We start from the raw sequence: 21,301 nt of genomic DNA on the forward strand, positions 1-21,301 counted from the left end.
CCTGTCGCCGGTCCCGCGGCTCCGGTGGACCTCACGCAGACGTGCCTGCCGATGGTCCGCTGGTCCCACAGTTCCGGTGGACCTCCCGCAGGCGACCCTGCGGATGCTCCACCGAAGCCGCGGGACCAGTGGACCCTCTGCAGGCACGCCTGTGGGAGGTCCACCAGAGCCGCCTGCCGCCCTCCCGGCGACCGGCAGAGCGCCCCCCGCGGCATGCCGCCCCAAGCACGCGCTTGGCGTGCTGGGGTCTGGAGCTGCCCCTACCAACTGGATCAGGGGGTGGGGAATGGGACATGTGGCCTTTCCTCTCTAGGGGGCGCTGCCTCTGATTTGGGGGCAAGGGACTAGCTGGCTCATGGGGGTGAAAATGGCTCAAGAGGATCTGATCTGAGGGGCAGGGGCCTAGTTGGCTCAGGGGTGGGATCCCAGGTCTGACCCTGCTCTCTCCCTGCAGCAGGGGCCGGGGGCTCAGCCAGAGGCGGGGAGCCCGGTGCAGCTGGTGCGTCTGGACGAGGAAGGGGACCTGATCCTGGACGAGGAGGCCCTGAGCCGCTGCCTGGAGCAGGGTGGGGTGGGGGACGCTCCCGTCTGCCTGGTGTCCATCATCGGGGAGCAGCGCCGGGGCAAATCCTTCCTGATGAACTGCCTGCTGCGCCGGCTCCAGAGACAGGTGAGTGGGGATGGGATCCCCAGCTAAGGCTCCACCCCTCGAACCACAGACTCCGCCCACCCCAGGTAAGGCCCTCCCCCCTGAACCACAGACCCCGCCCACCCCAGGTAAGGCCCTCCCCCCTGAACCACAGACCCCGCCTACCCCAGGTAAGGGTTGCCCTCCGCAGCAAGGGCCTCTGATCTCTTCACCACAGGCCTATGTTGCCAGGTGTCCAGTTTTCGGTCAAAAAGGCAACCTGGCAGCCTCCAGTAAGAACAGCTGACTGGACACTAAAAGTCCGGTTGGTCACAGTAACCGGCCTCTGCCGCCGGGGGGCGGGAAGAGCAGCAGCTCCGGGGGCGGCTGGAGCCACATGGAGGAGCTGCTCTGCTCAGCTGCTGAAGCCCGACAGAGCAGTGGCTGCTTCTGGACCAGGCTCCAAGAGGAAGGTGCCACTGCCCGGGGGGAGGGGATCCTGCCTGCCCCTCCTTCTGTCCCATCGCGCCCCGAATGCCCCGGCTCTAGGCCCTCGGTATGGGGACCGGCCCCTCCCTGCCCCCTTGCTCTGGGGACCAACCCCTGCTGTAACCTGCTGTGCCCCGGCCCACCCTCCGCCCTGCTGGGCCCTGATCGGGGCAGGCTCCACATCAGCTCCTCCCAGCGGCAGCGGGTGAGTCCCGGGAGAGGGGGGAGTGTGTGCGGACAGCACGCGAAGGAAGGAGGGGGACAGGAGTGAGCAGGGGGCGGGGCCTTGGGGGAAGAGGCGGGGCAGGGGCGGGGCCTTGAGGGAAGAGGCGGGGCAGGGGCGGGGCAAGGGTTTTGGTTTCCAGCCATTAGAAAGTTGGCAACCCTACGCAGGCCACGCCCCCAACGCCACAGGCCCAACCATCTGCAGCCATGGCCCCGCCCCTTTCACCGCATGCTCCACCTGACCCCGTGCGTCCCCTGCCTGCTTCACTGCAGCCCACACCCCTTATACCAAACGCCCTGCCCCGTCCCCAGGCAGTGTCCTCTCCCTGTGCCAGGCCCCGGCCACTGCAGCCGAAACCTCACCCTCCTCAGCCGTGGCCCCTCCTCCTGCCCCAGAGGTCCCCACCCATCCCCTGCACCCTGAGCACCCCAACCCCCCCAAACTGCATTCCCACAACCCCTGTCTCTGGTTGCCCCCCTACAGAACCAAGAGCGCATGGCCCTGGGAGGGTTTGAATGTCGTGCCGGGACGGCGACCGTGACGAAGGGGGTGTGGATGTGGGGCCAGCCCCTCTGGGTCCAGGCCCAGGGGAGAAAGGTGAGTGGGGCAGGGGGGCAGGCCGGTGGATGGGGGATGGGGCACTAGGGAAGGGGGATGAGGGGAAGTGGGGGACAGGATCCTGTGGGGAGCAGGGAGGCTGGAGGGGGAGAATGGGGGAAGCTGGGGGGGCAGGGTCCCAGCCCTGGGGCTCCCTATGGACACACTGGGGTGCAGTTATGGCTGTTCACAGCTTGATCCTGCTCCCCCAGGGCCCGTCCCCAGCCAGCGTGCCCAGGGCAGACCCCAGGGAGCCGGGCAGCGGAGGTGCCAGGGCTGGGCAGGGGTGAGGGTGGCGTCAGTGCAGGGCGCCCGTCGCTGTGGCCGGTGGATCTGTCCATGTGTCTGTCCCTGCAGGTGGCCGTGTTCCTGGTGGACACCGAGGGCTCCCTGGACCTGCAGCGCCGCATGGAGACCAGCATCAAGCTCTCCGTGTTCAGCATATTGCTCAGCTCCTACTGGGTGTGGGAGCCGTGCTATGGGGCGTGGGTGGGGGATTCAGGAGCGGGCACCGTGCAATGGGGGCAGGTGGGGGGCTCAGCAGGGGGCACTGTGATTCAGGGAATGATCGGCAGGGGGCGCCGGGGAGCAGGGAGTGGAAGGAGGCTCAGCAGGGGGGCCGTGCTGGGGTGAGGTGTGGGGCTCGGCAGGGGGCACTCACCTTTTCTTTTGATTATTTTCTAGATTTTTAACATTTCCAGCACGTTTACCCGGACGGAGGCAGATTATTTGGAGGTGGGTGGGGCAGAGGATACACACGGCTCTACTGACACTGACCTCTCAGCCTTGGCCCCGCTGGGGAGGACCCAGGAGTCCAGGCACTGTTAGGATTGGAGAGGGGGAAGTCTATAGGCTTTGGGGCTGTTATTGATGGTTAGAAAGTCCCAGAGATCTCCCCCTAGGCCGGGGTTTAGTTGCAGAGAGTCTGAACAGTACCAGGTGATGAGTATTTATACCATATTTGCAATTGTCGTATTCACGGTTAATTACCATTATCTGGCAGCTCTTATTATTAGCCGTGTTAGCTCTGGGGGGTTGGTCATTACAGGTGGAGAAGAGATTTCTGTGTCCTGGTCGACTCCCTTAAGTGATCGGCAATGCGCCTGCAGACTCAGGTTGACTTCTGAGGAGAGGCTGAGGGAACTGGGATTGTTTAGTCTGCAGAAGAGTGAGGGGGGATTTGATAGCTGCTTTCAACTACCTGAAAGGGGGTTCCAAAGAGGATGGATCTAGACTGTTCTCAGTGGTAGAAGATGACAGAACAAGGAGTAATGGTCTCAAGTTGCAGTGGGGGAGGTTTAGGTTGGATATTAGGAAAAACTTTTTCACTAGGAGGGTGGTGAAGCACTGGAATGGGTTACCTAGGGAGATTTTGGAATCTCCTTCCATAGAGGTTTTTAAGGTCAGGCTTGACAAAGCCCTGGCTGGGATGATTTAGTTGGGGATTGGCCCTGCTTTGAGCAGGGGGTTGGACTAGATGATCTCCTGAGGTCTCTTCCAACCCCGATATTCTATGATTCTATGATTAGTGGTTTCCTGTTTTTGACCATCGGTTTTCAGATATTAATTATTAGTTCATTGATTGATTTTTCTTTCACTGCTTTTCTGGTTTCTGTACCTTGTTTTCTGATTTCAATGGCTAGTTTTCTGCCTTTGATTACTTCTTTTCTGACTCCGATTACTGATTTGCTGAGTTCCATTATCGGCTTTCTGTGCCTTCAATTAATGGTTTTCTATAGTCACCAATTGGCTTTTCTGAGTTCAGTTATTGCTTTTATAATAACTCGTGATTAGAATAACTAATAATCTGTGATTACTAGTGTTGAATTATTGGCATTTGAAACTATATTTTTTTCTCTCGTTTAATCAATTTTCTCTCTTCAGTGATCAGTTTTCACTTAACGTTGTTTGGATTTTATTTAGTTTCAATGACCTTTATGTCACATGTTTATTTGGCATCACCAATCTTGCTGGATCACCTTCAGACACCTGGGGGGGGATCTTTTGTTCAAGATGGAAAAAAAATTCCTTGTCTCTCTCTCTCTCGCTGCATCTCAGATGTTCGTTCATGTTGCAAAGGAGGTCGGCGAGACCTTCAATCTGCCCCCAATCCAGGTGAGTCCTCGTTTCCCATCAACCCAATGCTGGTTCCACCCCCCACTCCTATCACCCCACCTGATTCTTATTATTCATTGTCTCTATTGCCAGAGCACCTCAACCCCCCCCCCCCGCACTTCCTAAACCAGGACCCCGTTGTGCCAGGCGCTGGACAAACCCAGAGTAAACAGCCAATCCCTGCCCCCATTATTTTCCCTTCATGCCCACGTCATGCCCAGGGTCTTGGTTTTGGTGGCTGGGTTCGGCGGCAGCCTCCAGCTCTGGTCTGTTCTCTGTGCCCCCAGCCCCAGTGTGACCCTTCTCCTGTGCTCCCTGTTGCAGCGCCTGGACCTGTTGGTGCGAGACTGGCAGCTCTCCGGAGCCTACGGCGCAGATGAGGGACAGGGGTATCTCAAAGACATCACACGGGTAATGACCAGAGCCGGGCACCACGTGTGTTCATGGAAACAGCAAACTCTGGCTTTGGGGCGGAGCTGAATGTTTCCCTGGCAGGTCTGATTTCTAGCTGACGGCCGCAAATGTTGTTTTAACTCCTGCAGGACCTGGAGGATTCTGCCGAGCAGCCCCTGGTGTTGGAAGCCCTGAGGGCGAGAGGGACCCGGTGCTACCTACTGCCCCACCCTGGCACTCGGTTCACCAAGAGCAGGGCAGGGACACCAAGCGGTAAGAGACCCCTCTTCCCTGCGGGTTACACCCCAACCCCCCTCTACCTACGTCCCTGCCCCCATCTTCCCCTCCTGCGTTGCCCCCACCCCATAATCCCAGTGCCCAGCTCACCCCCCTTGGCTTAGAATGGACTCTCCTGCTCACTGCACAGGGGTGGTCACCAGGCCACGGGATCTGTGCGGGAAGGGAGGGGGATGTGAGGGGACACTGCTGGGGTCCTGGTCTCCTGTGGGGGACACAGCTGGTTCCCCCCCTTTTAGGTCTTGATAGGTCCCCTGGCACCCGCCCACTGCAGCCTCTCCCTGTTACTCACCCCCACCCCCACTGCTCCCCTAGGCAGTGGGGTGTGGGAGGGTGCTAAGCAGCTGTTGCCCAGAGATTTACTGTGGCACAAACCTTCTCCCTAAATCCCCCATTTAATTTGTGTCCTGACCTGGACACCTGGGTCCCTCCCTGATGCCTGGGTCCTTTTCCCCCTGCAGACATGGATGAGGATTTCCGGCAGTGCCTGTGTGACTACGTCACCAGCGTGATGCGCTCAGCAGGGACACACGTCCGGACGGACCGAGCCGGGCACGTGCTGACCGGGGCTCGGGTGGCTGCCAGGATCAAGGTGGGAGAATTGGGTCTGCTAAAGGGGAGCGGGGACCTGGATGGGAGACAGCAAAAATGGCCACAACGAGGCGGGTGGGGACTCAGGAGTTGGCACTGTGCTGCAGAGGATGGTGTGGGGGGCACAGTAAGGGGCACTGTGCTGCAGGGAGTGGGGAGGGGGGCTCAGCAGGGGGCGCTGTGCTGCAGAGAGTGGGATGGGGGCTCAGTAGGGGGCGCTGTGCTGCAGGGAGTGGGATGGGGGATCAGTAGGGGGCGCTGTGCTGCAGGGAGTGGGATGGGGGATCAGTAGGGGGTGCTGTACTGCAGGGAGCGGGGAGGGGACCTCAGTAGGGGGCGCTGTGCTGCAGGGAGTGGGATGGGGGCTCAGTAGGGGGCGCTGTGCTGCAGGGAGTGGGATGGGGGCTCAGTAGGGGGCGCTGTACTGCAGGGAGTGGGGAGGGGGCCTTGGTAGGGAGCGTTGTGCTGCAGGGAGTAGGACAGGGGGGCTCACCAATGAGCAGGCTGAGCTGTCCCTGATCCCAGCTCCCCCGGGCGTTATTCCCTATAGGACGTCTCCCGATACTTGAAGACCAAATGCTACGACTTCTCCTCCCCTGTGAAGGTACCAGCTTGCCTCTCCCTCAACCTCTCTGATTTGTGGGGAAGGACACTAGTTCTATTGAACCCTGACCCCAGATCCTCCTGCCATTGGCCAATCACACTAGGCCAGGAGGGGGCACCACAACAGCTGCCCCCACTGACCTGATCAGGGACCCCCATCCCCCAAGAGATAAAGGGACCCTCAGGGAACCCCACCAGAGAATCAGCCCTCTCCACTGGGGGGCGGCAATGTGGCCATGACTGTGGGGTCATTGGGGGGCTGCCCCCTGGCTCTGAGAAAATGTGGGGGGTTGGGGGCCAGTGGGGAGGTGATAGCGGGGAGCAGGGTCCTGGAGGACGGGGGAGAAGGTGGTGAGTGGAAGGGGGGCTCCCAGTCCAGAGATGGTCCAGTCCCCACCCCTCACCCCATCCCCTCTCCCCCCACAGATGGCTGAAGCATTTGCAGCGATGAGACAGAAGAAAAACAGCAAAGCAGTAGAAGCCGCCAGGAGGGAATATGAACAATTTGTGCAGGAGCTGGTGAGCGCAGAGGGGCTGGGAGTTGGGAGTGAGGGGCACCGGCAGAGCTCAGGGGAGCAGGGCTGGGATAGCAGGGGTCTGTGGGTTGGAGGGGACTGTGGGTATATGAGTCAGCGGCACCCTGTGGCTGGGTAACACTATTGCCCATCCCTAATGGCTGATCTCTCCCCGCTTCGGGCAGGACCATTGCCATCAGAGTATAACCTGCTGCCTGAGGGTGAAGCCTGAGGAGATGAAGAGACGGCTGGAGGGGAAACAACAGGAGCTGCTGAAGCATTGCCGGGGGGAGCTGCTGGGCGAGGACCCCCAGAAACAGGCTGCCCTGAAGGTGCTGGAGCAGGGGCTGGCTGGGAAGACATCCCAGTTCCTAACGGCCTACGGACAGCGCTTTAAAGAGAAGGCCCTGCGGTTGGGCCTGTACATTGGAGGGAGTGTCCTGGCTGTGGTGGGTGCGGGTGTTGTGGCCGGCATCAGCCCAAGTGTGGTGGTCAAGGTTGGAGCGGGGGGGCTTGTCCTGATCAGGAAGATGGTGGGAAGATGGATGTGGGCCTAATTTGGATGGTTTTAGAATACAACAGGCACCAACGCCCCAGGGCAGGGGGATGAGGGGCAGGGTGTTCAGATCAGGAGCCCCTGCTGCAGGGGGACACATAGTGAGAACGAACCATCGCCCCCCATCCCGGGCAAGACTCTGTCCAGCCCTGAGCACTGGGAACCTCTAGGCAAAGGGATAGATAGATAGATAGATAGATAGATAGAGGGGGTGTCTGGGGTTAGATAGATAGAGGGGGTGTCTGGGGATGGATGGATGGATAGATAGATAGAGGGGGTGGATGAGGATAGATAGATAGATGATAGATTTCTGGGAATAGACAGAAATAACTCACAACAAGTAGGTAGATTCCAAAAGGACATAGCCGTTGATCGATTTACAGCCGAATGATCAAGATCAGAATCCAGCCCCGACCGCATTGACGTCAGTTGATCAATAACCTGGCCCTGGCTGTGGTGCTCCAAGCCGGCCCCTTTGGCCCATGAAAGCTTATGCCCAAATAAATTTGTTAGTCTCTAAGGTGCCACAAGGACTCTTCATTTTTTTAAAGTTATATTTGGTTTTCATTTTCAAAAACTGGGGATGGGAGATGCTTTATGAAAATATACTTGATGTGAATGTCATAACTGAAATATGCTTTATGCAAGATGGCTCATGTGCAGTATCACTGGAAAGGTTACAATTTACTAAATGTGATTATCCCATTTGTATGCATGTGTCATTGTTGTAGATGAAGTTAGGAATATTGACTTGTGTATCTGTATTTCATCTTTGCTGCTTTGGGTCACTCCCACTGCTCACACTTCAGGGACTCCAATGGGAAAGCCAGACAGTGCTAATGGTCCATCAGCTAGCACCATAGACCGTGAAAAGGCTTGGCCTTCCTGTGGATGGTCCATAATGCTACTGACTCATGGACAACAGAGTCAAGTGACCTGGTCACCTGATACCTACCTACATCTTGGACTCCTAAACTGTTCCACAGAGGGTGGGGGGGAATCAGACAAAGGGTTCCTGCCTTATAGGTTCTGACTGACTACAGAGAATTCTTTCTCAAGTGTCTGGCTGGTGGGTCTCCCCCACAAGCTCAGGGTCTAGCTGATCGCCATATTTGGGACTAGTGTAAGTAGAATCAGGATGGGCTCTGCCCTGACATCTGGTGGTGAATTGTGGGGAGTGTGGAAGGGAAGTTCAGGTATTTGCATTGGCACACCCATCCCGCCTGGCGTGGCTTGCGGCAGCCTGGGATGGTTGTTTTGACAGCTCTGGGATCCCCAGTTTCTTTGTTGTTGGGGCGGGAAGAGTGGAGTGTTGTTGCCCTGCTTGTGTGGATGAAGAACTGTGGGACTGCTTTGTGACAGAGATGTCTCACCATCAAGTGGGTGGCGCTTGCTAGACAAGGGACATGGGTGCCAAAACCCAGTGAATTGAGAGAGGTTGGGGACTGGTGTGTGTATGTGATGGGCTGGGCCCCCTTTGAGGGCCTGGAACACCAATTGTACGTTCTCCACTGTTGAAGAGCAGAGCTAATTTTGAATCCATTAGGAGTCCATCTAGAGGCTGCTGAGCTGAATTCATGTTGGGCTAATGGTGCACCAGCACCGGGGCTCCCCTACTACAAGCTGAAATCACTAAAAGAGCTAAGCTTACTGAGCTGAGATCATGGAGTGCTGTGTTAACTAGTGGGGGAGCCTGAAGATCTATCGCCAAGCAGCTGGCAGAGCGGAGCAGTTTGCAGCGTGTTGGAGCAGCCCATGGAACAGTGAGCAGTGTGGAGCGGTTTGCAGGGGCGGCTGGCGCGGCTCACAGGTCGGCTGGAGGAACGGCACAGCTGGTGGAGTGGAGCTGGTTGTGGTGAAGGCTGCAGCAGAACTCCACGGAGAGGCGGGGCAGTTGGCCCCTGGCCCACATAAGGTGTCCCTTAACACCCTGCGTGTGCGCCCCCCCCCCATTTCCACCCATGCTGGGGGGGTAAAACTCTGCAGATAAACTTTTGAACTCTGGGGTGGCACTGACCCAGAGACAGAGACTTTTGGGTTGTTGGACTTTGGGGTGATTGGACTTGTGGAAGCCAGGAACTAATTAACAAGGATTTGAAGGGATCTTAATGAATGTCAGTTACTTAGCATGAGTTAGGCTAGCTGTGACCCTAATGACGTGAGATTTGTAGAAGATAATGTGAGACAGAGTGAACTGTGTACAAAGTTATTATGACCTTGCAACAGTCTAACCAAATATGCAGGCTTGTTTTTCTTAGTAATGAGACAAATAAGATAGCAGAAAAGGCTTATGTATAAACAAAATGTATTTGTTGCTTTTTACCGTCTGTATTATTGCTAGAAATTGTCTGTAACAAAGGTATAAAGGCTTGCTATAATTGTTTACCAGTTGAGAGACCTGTCCGGGACTGGGGTGACCCTGTGTCCTATGGCACTCTCTCCCTCCATTGTAATTACTGGAGAAATAATAAAGTATTTGATTTTGCTGCACCCAAACAAAAAGCGAGAACTGAGTTTTTCTCCGACAATTTGGGGGCTCGTCCGGGATGGCAACGCCCACGGACCCACAGACGGCTACTACGGATCATTCCCCTTCGAACCCCATGGCGCCACATGAGAGGTATGAGACCTTTTGAAATCTCTATTGGGGTATCGGAGGAGGACTTTCCGTGAGGACGTCTGTCTCTGTTGGGCTCACGCCATCTGAACTTATTGACTGTGCAGCAGGATCAGATGCAAAGTGGTATTGGGGAGAGGCCCCAATAAGGTTAGTTTATAGCAGTACTGGGAACTGCTGAGTTGGCCAAGGTAATGCATAGGTAAATGCATAAGGTAATGCAAAGGTAAATGCATTAGAATGCACCGGTGCTGAGGGGTTTTTACCGCCTCAAGAGGGGTTGTCATACCGCCTCATGGTATTGGTCCGGACCAGGTAAAGATGCATCTAGGTTAAAAAAAAAAAAATTTTTTTTAAAAGAGATGATAAGGTTAAAAAAAAAAAAAAAAAGGAAAAAAAGAGGCCTTGGTGTGGGTGTGGGTGTGTGTACACCAGTGTGAGTGATCGTTATCGGAAGACGCCCTGAGTACCCTGTGAAGCGGAAGCTCATGATCAGGACTGCTCTAACGCAAGCCCGGTAACTAGTGGATCTTTAGGAGATCCGACCCACGGTGGGCTGACTCAGCCTGGCATAGTCCGGCGAGGAAACTGCCTGGGTCCTAGTGTAGAGTTTTTCTCCGACAGACTTAAGACCCTAAGGGGGAAAGGACAGTGCCAAACATACTTGGAGGTGGGTTTTTTTGCTTATGGTTTGTGTATAATCCTGTTTGTGGTGTCTCGCCAACGTGATGCCACATTGTTTCCCTCCTTTATTAAAAGGATTTTGCTGCACTCGGACTCTGTACTTGCGAGAGGGGAAGTATTGCCTCCTAGAAGCGCCCGGGGGGGAAGGGGGTGGTATGTAATTATCCCAGGTCACTGGGTGGGGGCTTGAGCCGGTTTTGCATTGCGTTATTGAAACGGAACCCCTGGATACTGAACCCGGCCCTTGTTGCTGCCAACTCAGAGGGGCAGAAGGGTTACACTAGAAAGGAATTTCCCCCAGGCCAGATTGGCAGAGACCTGGGGGGGAGGGGTTGCCTTCTTCTGCACCATGGGGCATGGGCCACTTGCAGGTTTAAACTAGTGTAAATGGTGGATTCTCTGTAACTTGAAGTCCTTAAACCACGACTGAAGGAATCCAGTAACTCAGCCAGAGGTTAGGGGTCTATTACAGGAGTGGGTGGTGAGGTTCTGTGGCCTTCAATGTGTAGGAGGTCAGACTAAATGACCTTCTGACCTTAAAGTCTATGAGTTTTATTGAGTGGTTCACCCTTAATGTAAAGAACCCAAACCTGGGAAATACCAGACAGGAGCCCATCAAACAGGAGTAAAAAGCCTCAGCCAAGAGATCCAGGATACATAGCAGGGCTCATGGGGCAGTGAGTTCCAAAGGTAAAGGACCCATTCATAAGATCACTTTATCTGAAGAAGCCACCCAAGAGGCAGCTACATCTCAGCACTGGGCGAGCCGTCCCCATGCAGCGTTCCTGTGCTGCTGTTCCTCAGCTGTCCCACCCCAGAGGTGACTGCATCTCAGCCCCAGGTGACCGTTACCCAGCAGTGGAAAGAGTTGAACATTTGCTAAGGGTTTTTGTTTGGAGTTCTAAGAAATGCCTCACTTTCGGAGAGGAGGCAGTTGGGAGGTTATTTCTGGACGGAGAGGCAGTGGTAACATCCAGAAATTCACAAGCGGGTGTATCTCTGGCCAAACTGTCTGCCCCCTTCCCCACCCCCCTCCAAGTTGATCACAGTTCTTGGCACTTTCGGTGCCCTTTAAAACATGTGCACTTCCAGCCCCTGCTGCTCCGAAGAGCTGGTGGGGGGATCCGGGGAATGAAGGGTCTCTGCACCCTCCAGTCTCTGTCACTTGCTTTTCCAGCCTGGCCCCACCTCTCCAGGCCTCTCTGTGCTCCCCTCCCACACGCACACTGCCTCCCACCCCCTCGTACTATCAATGTGAGAGCAGGGCTGCTCCACCCCCCTTCAAACCCCGCCAGCCGGGCTGCTGTGAGGGTAAGTCACAGGGAGTTACGCTTTCATTTCTCAGACAAAATTTTGCCTGCACAGAGAGAAGCGAAGATTTGGCCAGGTAAGAGTGGAGGGTGAAGGAGGGAGGGTGTGTTGAGGGTGTTTTCCCCAATCTAGCCCATCTCCCACAAGGGGCAGGATCGTTCCTCCAGTCTATCCCCCCTGCCAAGGGGCAGGATTGTCCCCTCTGCTCTGTTCCCCCAGGTTGCGGGATCCTCCCCCGCAGTCTATCCCCCACTCATGGGGCAGGGTCGTCCCTGTTTGTTCCTCATTTTCCACCCTCCCTAACTGTGCTAGGGCATTGCCAAGTCACATGATAAGTCTTGTCTCTCTGTGGGGTGGAAATTCCCAGCAGCTGGGGGTGGGGTTGCCGGACAGAGGCACAGAGACAGGCACAGACAGATCCTGATCTACCCCCAATGCTGGGTCTGGCTCATGGCGTGATCTGAAACACTGTCAAACTCTGACCAGTTCAACCAGCTAAAACCAGGGCAAACCCTTGGGCACGTGGAATCCCCCAGAACAGTGGCTTGTCTTGCGTTAGCCGCAATCAGGGCATTTACAAGCTAATCTATGGAAGAAGAGCCGGACCCCTAGATGTTCACCCTCCCCCCCCCAAAATAGAGGGGTTCAATATATTTGCTTGCCGGTCTTTGGAGCCGCTTTTCCAATCCTCGTGTTTTCAGCCCTTGCAACTAGAGGGAGAAGCTGGAAAAGGGGCTCAAAAGACAAGCAAGCAAATATACAGAACCCCTCTTTTTATGGGGGGTGGTGAACATCTGAAGGGTTGGCTCTTTCCATGGGTTAGTTTGTGCCTGTGATGCGCACTGCTTTGCCTTATCACAGCTCAGCAATCCCCTGCCTCCGGCAGTGGGGGATTGCAGGAAAACCCCAACTGCCCTGCAAATCTGGCAGTTTTTCTGTGGATGAAAGCCTGATAGATTTTGTCCAAAGAGGGAGAAAAACAAAATTCCCATTTTCTATATTCATGGGGGGGGTGGGATCCACTTAGGATGAAAAAACGAATTGGGACGGCCTTGGTGCTTGCTCAGGAGACATCACTACTGGTAGGACTGATAGAGCAGGTCCCCTTTGGGGCGCATCGGTGGCTGGGAGGGATCCCAGAGTGGGAAACTGGGGAGTCTCCAGCAGAAAAAGAGGAGACGTTGGTGCTCCAGGACCAGATCCCAGCGCTAGGGGAGTAGGGTGAGGCCAGGGCACGTTCTTTCCCCTTTCTGTGCCTCAGTTTCCCCCACCCAATGCCCAGGGCTATGTGGGGGTCAGAGAGTGAATTTGCTCTCATGCCAGTGAGAGGAAAGCTCAGCCAATCAGCACCCAGCTCACTGCATGAGAGGCTGGAAGCTATTTCCTTGCTACACCCTGAGCGTGGCCTTTCCTAAGGCCAAGCTCGGTGCCTCCCGGACCTGGGCTCCAGCAGCCCCTGTGTCTCCCCAGCTGCCCTCGGCAGCGAGCTGGACTGAGATCAAACCCCTCAGAGGCTTGTGCCCCTGGCAGGCACGACACAGCTGGTGATTAGCCCCTGGCACATGGCATCTGCCAGGCTGTAGGGAGAAGAGAAAAGCCCAGATTCACGAACAGCCCCAGCGCTGGGCTAGTCTGGGCACAAGCCAACAACGTGAGCTGTGATACGGCCAGAAAGCATCAGCCATTTTGTGTGTCTGTCTGTCTCTCTCTCTCTCCATCTCTGCGGGGATGCAGAGATGCTGACAGAGTGCAGGGGGCCATGGGGGATAATCAGCGGGACGTGAGCCCCCGTGTGACAGTGTGGCCAAAGGAGCTAAGGATGCCCAAACAGGGGAATCCCGAGCAGGAGCAGAGAGGACATTTTACCTCTGGATTCGGCCCTGGTGCGACCGCTGCTGGGCTCCTGTGTCCAGTTCCGGTGCAGTTCAAGAAGGATGTGAATATGTTGGAGAGGGGGTAGAGGGGTTAGAAGGTTACAAAACGTGGCCTGGAGTGATAGATCCCAGGAGCTCAAGCTATCTAGCTTAGCAAAGAGAAGCTCCCACCTCCCGGGGTGACTTGCTCCAGTCTAGAAGCACCTACCTGGGAATCAAATATTTAATAACAGGCTCTTCAGGCCAGCAGAGAAAGGTCTCACGTGATCCATTGGCTGGAAGTTGAAGCCGGAGACATTCAGCCTGGAAAGAAGATGTCCATGTTTACCAGGGAGGGGAATTGACCATGGGAACAATGTACAAAGCACCGCGGTGGATTCTCCATCAAGGCGGGATGTGTTTCTCGGAGATCTGCTCTCGTTCAACCAGGAATTAACTGGGGGCAGTTCTCTGGCCTGTTATCCAGGAGCTCAGCCTTGGTCCCTCCTGGCCTGGGAATCTACCAGTCTCCGCCATGGCTTCTTGGAATCCGTCTTCTCGCTCTGGTGCCACCCAAGGGACTGGAATGCAAAATGTGCAGGTAAACTGAGTCACGCAGCTTGTTCACAGAAATATTTCCATGTTCTCTCGCTTCTCCCCAGACTCCTGCTGCCAGGAAGGGGCACACCTGGGTTAGAGCTCAGCCGTCCTCCAGCAGAGCCCTTCTGCTCCGGGTGCCAGGTCCTGACCCAGTAGGTTCCCCCCACCCAGCGGGTCTGGAGAGATGCAGCGACTCCGGGAGGACGTCACCTGCTCCATCTGCCTGGATGTCTTGAATGACCCCGTCTCCATCGAGTGTGGCCACAACTTCTGCCGGGGCTGCCTCGCGGCTCACTGGCACATGGTCTCAGCCTGGGGGTCCCAGTGCCCCGAGTGCCGGGCTCCCTGCTCCAGGGACAGGATGACCCCAGACACGCGGCTGAGAGCCCTGGTGGAGAAAATCACAGCACCCCTGCGAGAAGAGATGGAGCCAGTGAGACTGGACAGGCTGAATCAGGGGAAAGGGGTGCAGGCTCCCACAGGCCCCAGGCGGGGACTGGCTGGATCAGGGGGTGGGGAATGGGACACGTGGCCTTTCCTCTCTAGGGGGCGCTGCCTCTGATTTGGGGGCAGGGGACTGGCTGGCTCATGGGGGTGGAAATGGCTCAAGAGGATCTGATCTGAGGGGCAGGGGCCTAGTTGGCTCAGGGGTGGGTCCCAGCTCTGACTCTGCTCTCTCCCTGCAGCAGGGGCCGGGGGCTCAGCCAGAGCCGGGGCGCCCGGTGCAGCTGGTGCGTCTGGACGAGGAAGGGGGCCTGACCCTGGACGAGGAGGCCCTGAGCCGCTGCCTGGAGCAGGGTGGGGTGGGGGATGCCCCCGTCTGCCTGGTGTCCATCATCGGGGAGCAGCGCCGGGGCAAATCCTTCCTGATGAACTGCCTGCTGCGTCGGCTCCAAAGCCCGGTCAGTGGGGACGGGAGCTCCAGCTATGGCCCCATCGCCAGAACCAGAGACCCCGGCCACTCCAGATAGGGCCCTGCCCCTTGCAACCCAGACCTCACCCACCCCAGCAAGAGCCCCCACCCCCTCCACCACCGCCTTTCCCCTTAGAGCAAAGGTCCCCTCTCCCCAGCCAGGGCTCTCCCCCTGTACCAGGCCCAGGGCAGAGCAACTGAGGCCCCACCCTGCAGTCATGGCCCCGCCCCCTGCACCACAGGCCCCACCCTCAAACCATGCCCCCTCCCACAGCACCACAGGCCCCACCTTCCATCCATGGCCCCTCCCCCTGCACCAGAGGCCCCACCCTTCAGCCATGGTCCCTCCCCCAGCACCACAGGCCCCACCCTCCATCCATGGCCCCTCCCCCTGCACCACAGGTCCCACCCTCCAGCCATGGCCCCTCCCCCTGACCACCAGGAGCCCACCCCCTCCCCCAGTGCCCCACCCCCTGCCCCCTAAGAACCCCAGACCCAACCCCGTTCCCTCCTGACCTTGCCCTGGTCGCCCCCTACAGGAGGCTGCGGATGCGTCATGGATGGGCCAAGAGGACCAGGCCCTGGGGGGGTTTGAGTGTCGCAATGGGATGGCGACCGTGACGAGGGGGGTGTGGATGTGGGACCAGCCCCTCTGGGTCCAGGCCCAGGGCAGGAGGGTGAGTGGGGCAGGGGGGCAGGCAGGGAATGGGGGATGGGGCAGTAGGGGCGGGGAATGAGGATGGTGTGGGGGGAAGATTCTAAGGGGGTGGGGGGCTGGAGCAGTGGGGGAGGGGGGAGGTGAATGGAGGAGTCTGGGGGTAAAGCCCTGTGTGGGGGCAGGGGGACTGGAGGGGCTGGAGGAGGGGGAAAAGAAATGGGCAGATGGGGATGGCACAGCCCTGGGGCTCCCTACAGACACACTCGGCTGGAGTTGGCGGTAGGGGGTGTTCACAGCTTGATCCTGCTCCCCCCAGGCCCGTCCCCAGCCAGCGTGCCCAGGGCAGGCCCCAGGGAGCCGGGCAGCGGAGGTGCCAGGGCTGGGCAGGGGCGAGGGTGGCGTCAGTGCAGGGCGCCCGTCGCTGTGGCCGGTGGATCTGTCCGTGTGTCTGTCCCTGCAGGTGGCCGTGTTCCTGGTGGACACCGAGGGCTCCCTGGACCTGAAGCGCCGCCTGGAGACCAGCATCAAGCTCTCCGTGTTCAGCATATTGCTCAGCTCCTGCTGGGTGGGGGCGCCGTGCTGTGGGGGACAGGACTGGGGGCTCGGCAGGGAGTACCATGGTGTGGGGAGCCGGGAGGGGGGCCAGCAGGGGGGCTGTGCTGCGGTGGGGTGAGGTGTGGGGGTTGGCAGGGGGCGCTCACCTTTTCTTATTATTATTTTCTAGATCTTTAACATTTCCAGCACGTTTAAGCAGACGGAGGCAGATTATTTGGAGGTGGGTGGGGCAGAGGATACACACGGCTCTACTGAGGCAGAGCTGCCAGCCGGGTCTCTGCTGGGGGGACCCAAAACCCTGGGCGATGTAGGGATTGGAGGAGGCCATCTAGAGGCTGTTACTGATGTCTAGAAAGTCCCAGAGATCTCGCCCCAGCCTGGGATTTGAGCAATGAGTCTGAATAGTAATACACTGAGTCTGAATGGGCAAGAGCCAACCCTGGGCAACCTGCATCGCTGTGCGTTAGTTAAGGGCTGGTTGTGGGGAAAATGTTCCACTGGAGTATTTGCAACCAGCCCTAACCCTGACCCTATGTCCCATCCCCCAGCCCTACTTCTGTGTGCTTCATTTCCTCTACCCACATGCCAGAGGATCTGTGTACCGCACTCCCACTCCCCCCATGTCAGGGGCTCTGTGTGCCCTCCATTCTCCCTGCTCAGCACCCAGAAGTTCCTGCTACCCCCTTCCCCAGAGTGATTGGCTCATTGGCTGCTGATGCTACTCACCAGATCTAAATGGAAATTGGGTTTTCCAGTTTTCCAATTCCACCCCCCCCCAAGTCAGTAGCATTTTTTCAACTGTTGCCTAGGATGTCCCCTGAAATTTGGGAATTGATCACAAAACAGAAAGACAAAGAGAAATGCCATCCGGTTGTCTGTTAGGCCTTTTACTTCACTCAGCCAATTAACTAACTTGTATAATTGGTTATTTTATATTCATTAATAGCTGCCAGTTATTGATTATTTGTGAGTCCCTACTAAGGTGACCAGATGAGAGGGAGAAAATATAGGGACACATGCGGGGTGGGGTCTGCTGGCAAAGCAAGAGAAAAAAAAAAGGGCGAGTGCTGCCGACGGAGCGAAATATTGGGACAAAGATTGGTCGGGACACGGGACAAACACCTAAATATCGGGACGGTCCTGATTTTATCGGGACGTCTGGTCACTCTAGTCACTACTGGCTATTAGCTGTTTGTTATTTCTTACCCACCATTAGCTGTCAGTTGATTTGATAGTGAAAATGGGGGAAATGGAAAATAAAAGTTTTATTGAAAAATGGAAAGCTGACAAAATCAGAATGTTTTCATGCATATTTCCGCTTTCAAAGAACAGCCGAATGTTGGCGTTTCTTGGGTTTCTCGCTGCACATTTTTGGGTTCCGCTCGTTGTTTCTCAGGTTTCGAACTATGATTTTCAGCCTTCGGTTTTCAGTTCTCATTCATTGTGTTTTGGTCTATGCGTGTCGGTTTTGTGGCTTTAGTTATCACCACTCCCGTTTCATTTATTAGGTTTCATTCTTTGATTGTCAGATTTTGATCTCATTGGTTTGGGAGGGAGCGGTTCATTACCGGTTTTCTGCTTTTTGTTTATTGGTTACAAGATTTCAGTGTTTGTTTACAAAGCTTCATTTATTAGTGTCTCTCTACTGATTACTGGCTTTTCATTTTTCTTTATATATTTGGAGTGTTTTAACTATTTTTCATTTCTGCTGCTCACTTATAGGTTCTGTTCACTATTGGTTTCTGTCTTTGACTATTTCCTTTTCTAACTTTGACTTGGTTTTGTGACCTTGATAACTGATTTTCATACTTCAGTTACTGGTTTCTGTTTTGGTTCTTGGTTTTCTGATTTCAATTACCACTTTTCTGGCTTTGATGATTGGACTTCTGCAGTCAGTGATTGCTTTTCTGATATTGATTCCTGGTTTTCTATCTTTCACTTTGGGGTACAGTATTTTGACTTTGCTATCTGGTTTTCTGACTTGCATTGCTGATTTTGACTCTCTGACTATTGGTTTTCTTAGGGTAGGTCTATACTTACCCGCCGGGTCGACGCGTAGAGTTCGACTTCTCGGAGTTCGAACTATAGACGCGATAGTTCGAACTCCGAACGCGCTCCCGTCGACTCCGGAACTCCACCACCGCGAACGGCGGTGGCGGAGTCGACGGGGGAGCCGCGGACTTTGATCCCGCGGCGTCTGGACAGGTAGGAAGTTTGAACTAAGGTAGTTCGACTTCAGCTACGCTATTCGCATAGCTGAAGTCGCGTACCTTAGTTCGACGCCCCCCCAGTGTAGACCAGGCCTTATTTCAAATACTTATTTTTTATTGTTGGCTTTCAGACATTAATTTCCGATAACTTACTTCGATTACTGGTTTTCGGGCTTTGATAAATACTGGTTTTCTATTTTTGACCATTGGTTTTCTGGCATTAATAATTAGTGTGTTGATTTTGCTAAGTGATAGTGTGATTTATTTCACTGCTTTTCTGGTTTCAATCATTGGTTTTCTGATTTCAATTACTAGTTTTCTTCTTTTTATTATTTCTTTTTGGTCTCCAATGATTGGCTTGATGAGTTTGATTTTTGGCTTTCTGTGTCTTCTGTGACTGCTTTTCTAGAACCAACTATTGGGTTTTCTGGATTCAGTTACTGCGTTTATATCTTTGACTATTGGTGTTGAGTTGTTGTTTGAAATTATGTTTTCTCTCTTCATTTTGTCAATTTTTCTTTCTTCAATGATCAGTTTCCACTTAATGTTGTCTGAGATCCCTTTAGTTTCAGTGGCATTTATTTCACTCATTTATTTTGCGTCGCCAGTCTTGATTGATCACATGTGCAGGGATAGTTTGTTCAAGATGGAAAAATGTTCCCTTCTCTCTCTCTCTCTCTCTCTCTCTCCATCTCAGATGTTCATTCAGGTTGCGAAGGAGGTTGGAGGGACCTGCAATCTGGCCCCAATCCAGGTGGGTCCTTGTTTCCCATCACCCCCCAATATGGGGATATAATGCTTGTTCCACCACCCCCCAGGCCTGTTATCCCACCTGATTCTTACTATTCCTATTTATTGTCTCTATTCCCAGAGCACCTCAGAGCCCCCGTCCTAGACCTGGACCCCCTTGTGCCAGGTGCTGGGCAAACCCCAAAGAAACAGGCAGTCATGCCCACGTCATGCCCAGGGTCTCAGTGTCAGTGGCTGGTTGAATAGCAGCCTCCAGCTCTGGTCTCTCTCTGTACCCCCAGCCCCATTGTGACCCTTCTCCTGTGCTCCCTGTTGCAGCACCTTGACCTGTTGGTGCGAGATTGGCAGCTCTCTGGAGCCTATGGTGCGAACGGGGGGCAGGAGTATCTCAGAGACATCACACGGGTAATGATCAGATACCGCGTTTGTTCGTGGAAACAGAAAACTTTGGGGCGGAGCTGAACGTTTCCACAGTGGGTCTGATTCCCCGCAGACGGCGACAAATGTTGCTTTGATTTCCGCAGGACCTGGAGGCCTCTGCCGAGCAGCCCCTGGTGTTGGAAGCCCTGGGGGCAAGAAGCACCCAGTGTTACCTACTGCCTCACCCTGGCACTGGGTTCACCAGGAGCAGGGCAGGGACACCAGGTGGTAAGAGACCCCCATCTTCTCCCCTCTCGCCCCCTGCACTGCTCCCCCATCCCCACCCCATCCTGCACTGCCACCATCCCCACCCTCTCTCCTCTGCTGCCCCTTTCTTCCCCTCCTGTGCTGCCCCCCACCCATAATCCCAGTGCCCAGCTCACCCCCCTAGGCTTAGAATTGACTCTACTGCCCACTGCACAGGGGCACTCACTGGGTCACAGCATCTGTGCAGGAGAGGAGAGGGACACGAGGGGGGGGGCACTGCTTGGGTCCTGGTCTCCTAGGGGGACACTGCTGGTTTTCCCCTTTTAGGTCTTCATGGGTCCCCTGGCACCACCCAATGGAGACCGCTGACTTGTCACTGCGGCCTCTCCTTGCCTCCTCATGCATCTCCCCCATTTTCCCCCAGGCAGTGGGGTGGGAGGTGTTAAGCAGCTGTTGCCCAGAGTTGGAATCTCATTTCCTGTGGCACAAACTAGCCCACCCAATCGCATTCAACGTGTGTCCTACCCTGGACACCTGGGCCCCTCCCGGATGCCTGGGTCCTTTTCCCCCCTGCAGACATGGACACGATTTTCCAGCAGTACCTGTGTGATTATGTCACCACTGTGGTGCGCTCAGCAGGGACACACGTCCGGACGGACCGAGCCGGGCAGTCGCTGACCGGGGCTCAGCTGGCTGCCAGGATCAAGGTGGGAGAGTGGGGTCTGCTAAAGGGGAGAGGGGCCTGGATGGGAGACAGCAAAATGGGCCGCAAGGCGGGGACAGGGGTTCGGTATGGGGTGCCATTCTTCAGGGACCGGGGCAGGGTGCTCAGCAGGGGGCGCTGGGCTGCAGGGACTCAGCCGGGGGAAAGGGGCGGAGCTGTCCCTGACCCCAGCTCCCCCGGGCGTTATTCCCCGCAGGGCGTCTCCCGATACTTGAAGACCCAGCGCTACGACTTCTCCTCCCCTATGAAGGTACCAGGTCACCCCTCCCTCCTCCTCTCTCTTTCCAGCCTGGATTTGGAGGCGGGTGGGGGCTGGTTCTATTGACCCCAACCCCAGGTCCTCCTGACATTGGCTGATCGCACTAGGCCAGAAGGGGATCCCACAACAGTTCCACCTTATGTCCTGATTGAGGACTCCCAGCACCCAAGAGAGAAAGGGACCTGCAGGAAGCCCTGCCAGAGAACCATCCCCTCCACTGGGCTGGCAGCAATGTGGTCATGGCTGTGGGGTCGAGGGGCGGCCCCCTGGCTCTATGGAAATGTGGGCGGTTGGGGGCCAGTGGGGATGTGATAGCAAGGAGCAGGTCCTCTAGGAATGTGGGGAAGGTGGTGAGTGGGTGAGGGCTCCCAGTTCAGAGATGGACCCATCCCATCCCCACCCCTGACCCCGTCCCCTCTTCCCACACAGATGGCTGAGGCATTTGCAGCGATGAGAGAGGAGGTAAACCGGAAAGCAGTCGAAGCCACCAGGAGGGAATATGAACAATTTGTGCAGGAGCTGGTGAGTGC

At 55.8% G+C, this 21,301-nt stretch overlaps 1 protein-coding gene across 12 annotated transcripts in view; it reads left to right on the forward strand.

Moving 5' to 3' along the window:
* Positions 1 to 21,301, forward strand: part of LOC123368059 (RING finger protein 112-like) — a 32,018-nt gene that overhangs the window by 4,243 nt on the left and 6,474 nt on the right. For 2 of the 12 annotated variants that reach the window (XM_045012532.1, XM_045012534.1), the window contains exons 1-12: positions 11,159 to 11,622; positions 14,138 to 14,227; positions 14,762 to 14,977; positions 15,528 to 15,665; positions 16,107 to 16,211; positions 16,371 to 16,421; positions 19,109 to 19,165; positions 19,480 to 19,566; positions 19,686 to 19,809; positions 20,365 to 20,495; positions 20,709 to 20,762; positions 21,201 to 21,293. In XM_045012532.1, coding sequence (XP_044868467.1) covers positions 11,443 to 11,622; positions 14,138 to 14,227; positions 14,762 to 14,977; positions 15,528 to 15,665; positions 16,107 to 16,211; positions 16,371 to 16,421; positions 19,109 to 19,165; positions 19,480 to 19,566; positions 19,686 to 19,809; positions 20,365 to 20,495; positions 20,709 to 20,762; positions 21,201 to 21,293 — 1,326 coding nt within the window. In that variant the 5' untranslated portion in view covers positions 11,159 to 11,442. Of the gene's footprint in view, positions 1 to 454; positions 671 to 1,826; positions 1,941 to 2,297; positions 2,403 to 2,624; positions 2,676 to 3,998; positions 4,056 to 4,379; positions 4,467 to 4,597; positions 4,722 to 5,206; positions 5,338 to 5,886; positions 5,941 to 11,158; positions 11,623 to 14,137; positions 14,509 to 14,761; positions 14,978 to 15,527; positions 15,666 to 16,106; positions 16,212 to 16,370; positions 16,422 to 19,108; positions 19,166 to 19,479; positions 19,567 to 19,685; positions 19,810 to 20,364; positions 20,496 to 20,708; positions 20,763 to 21,200; positions 21,294 to 21,301 lie in introns of those variants that run through there. The other 10 variants (XM_045012523.1, XM_045012529.1, XM_045012527.1 and 7 more) reach the window with 7 other exon arrangements.

This window comes from Mauremys mutica, chromosome 4 (assembly GCF_020497125.1).
Source record: "Mauremys mutica isolate MM-2020 ecotype Southern chromosome 4, ASM2049712v1, whole genome shotgun sequence".
NCBI classification, from domain to species: domain Eukaryota; kingdom Metazoa; phylum Chordata; order Testudines; family Geoemydidae; genus Mauremys; species Mauremys mutica.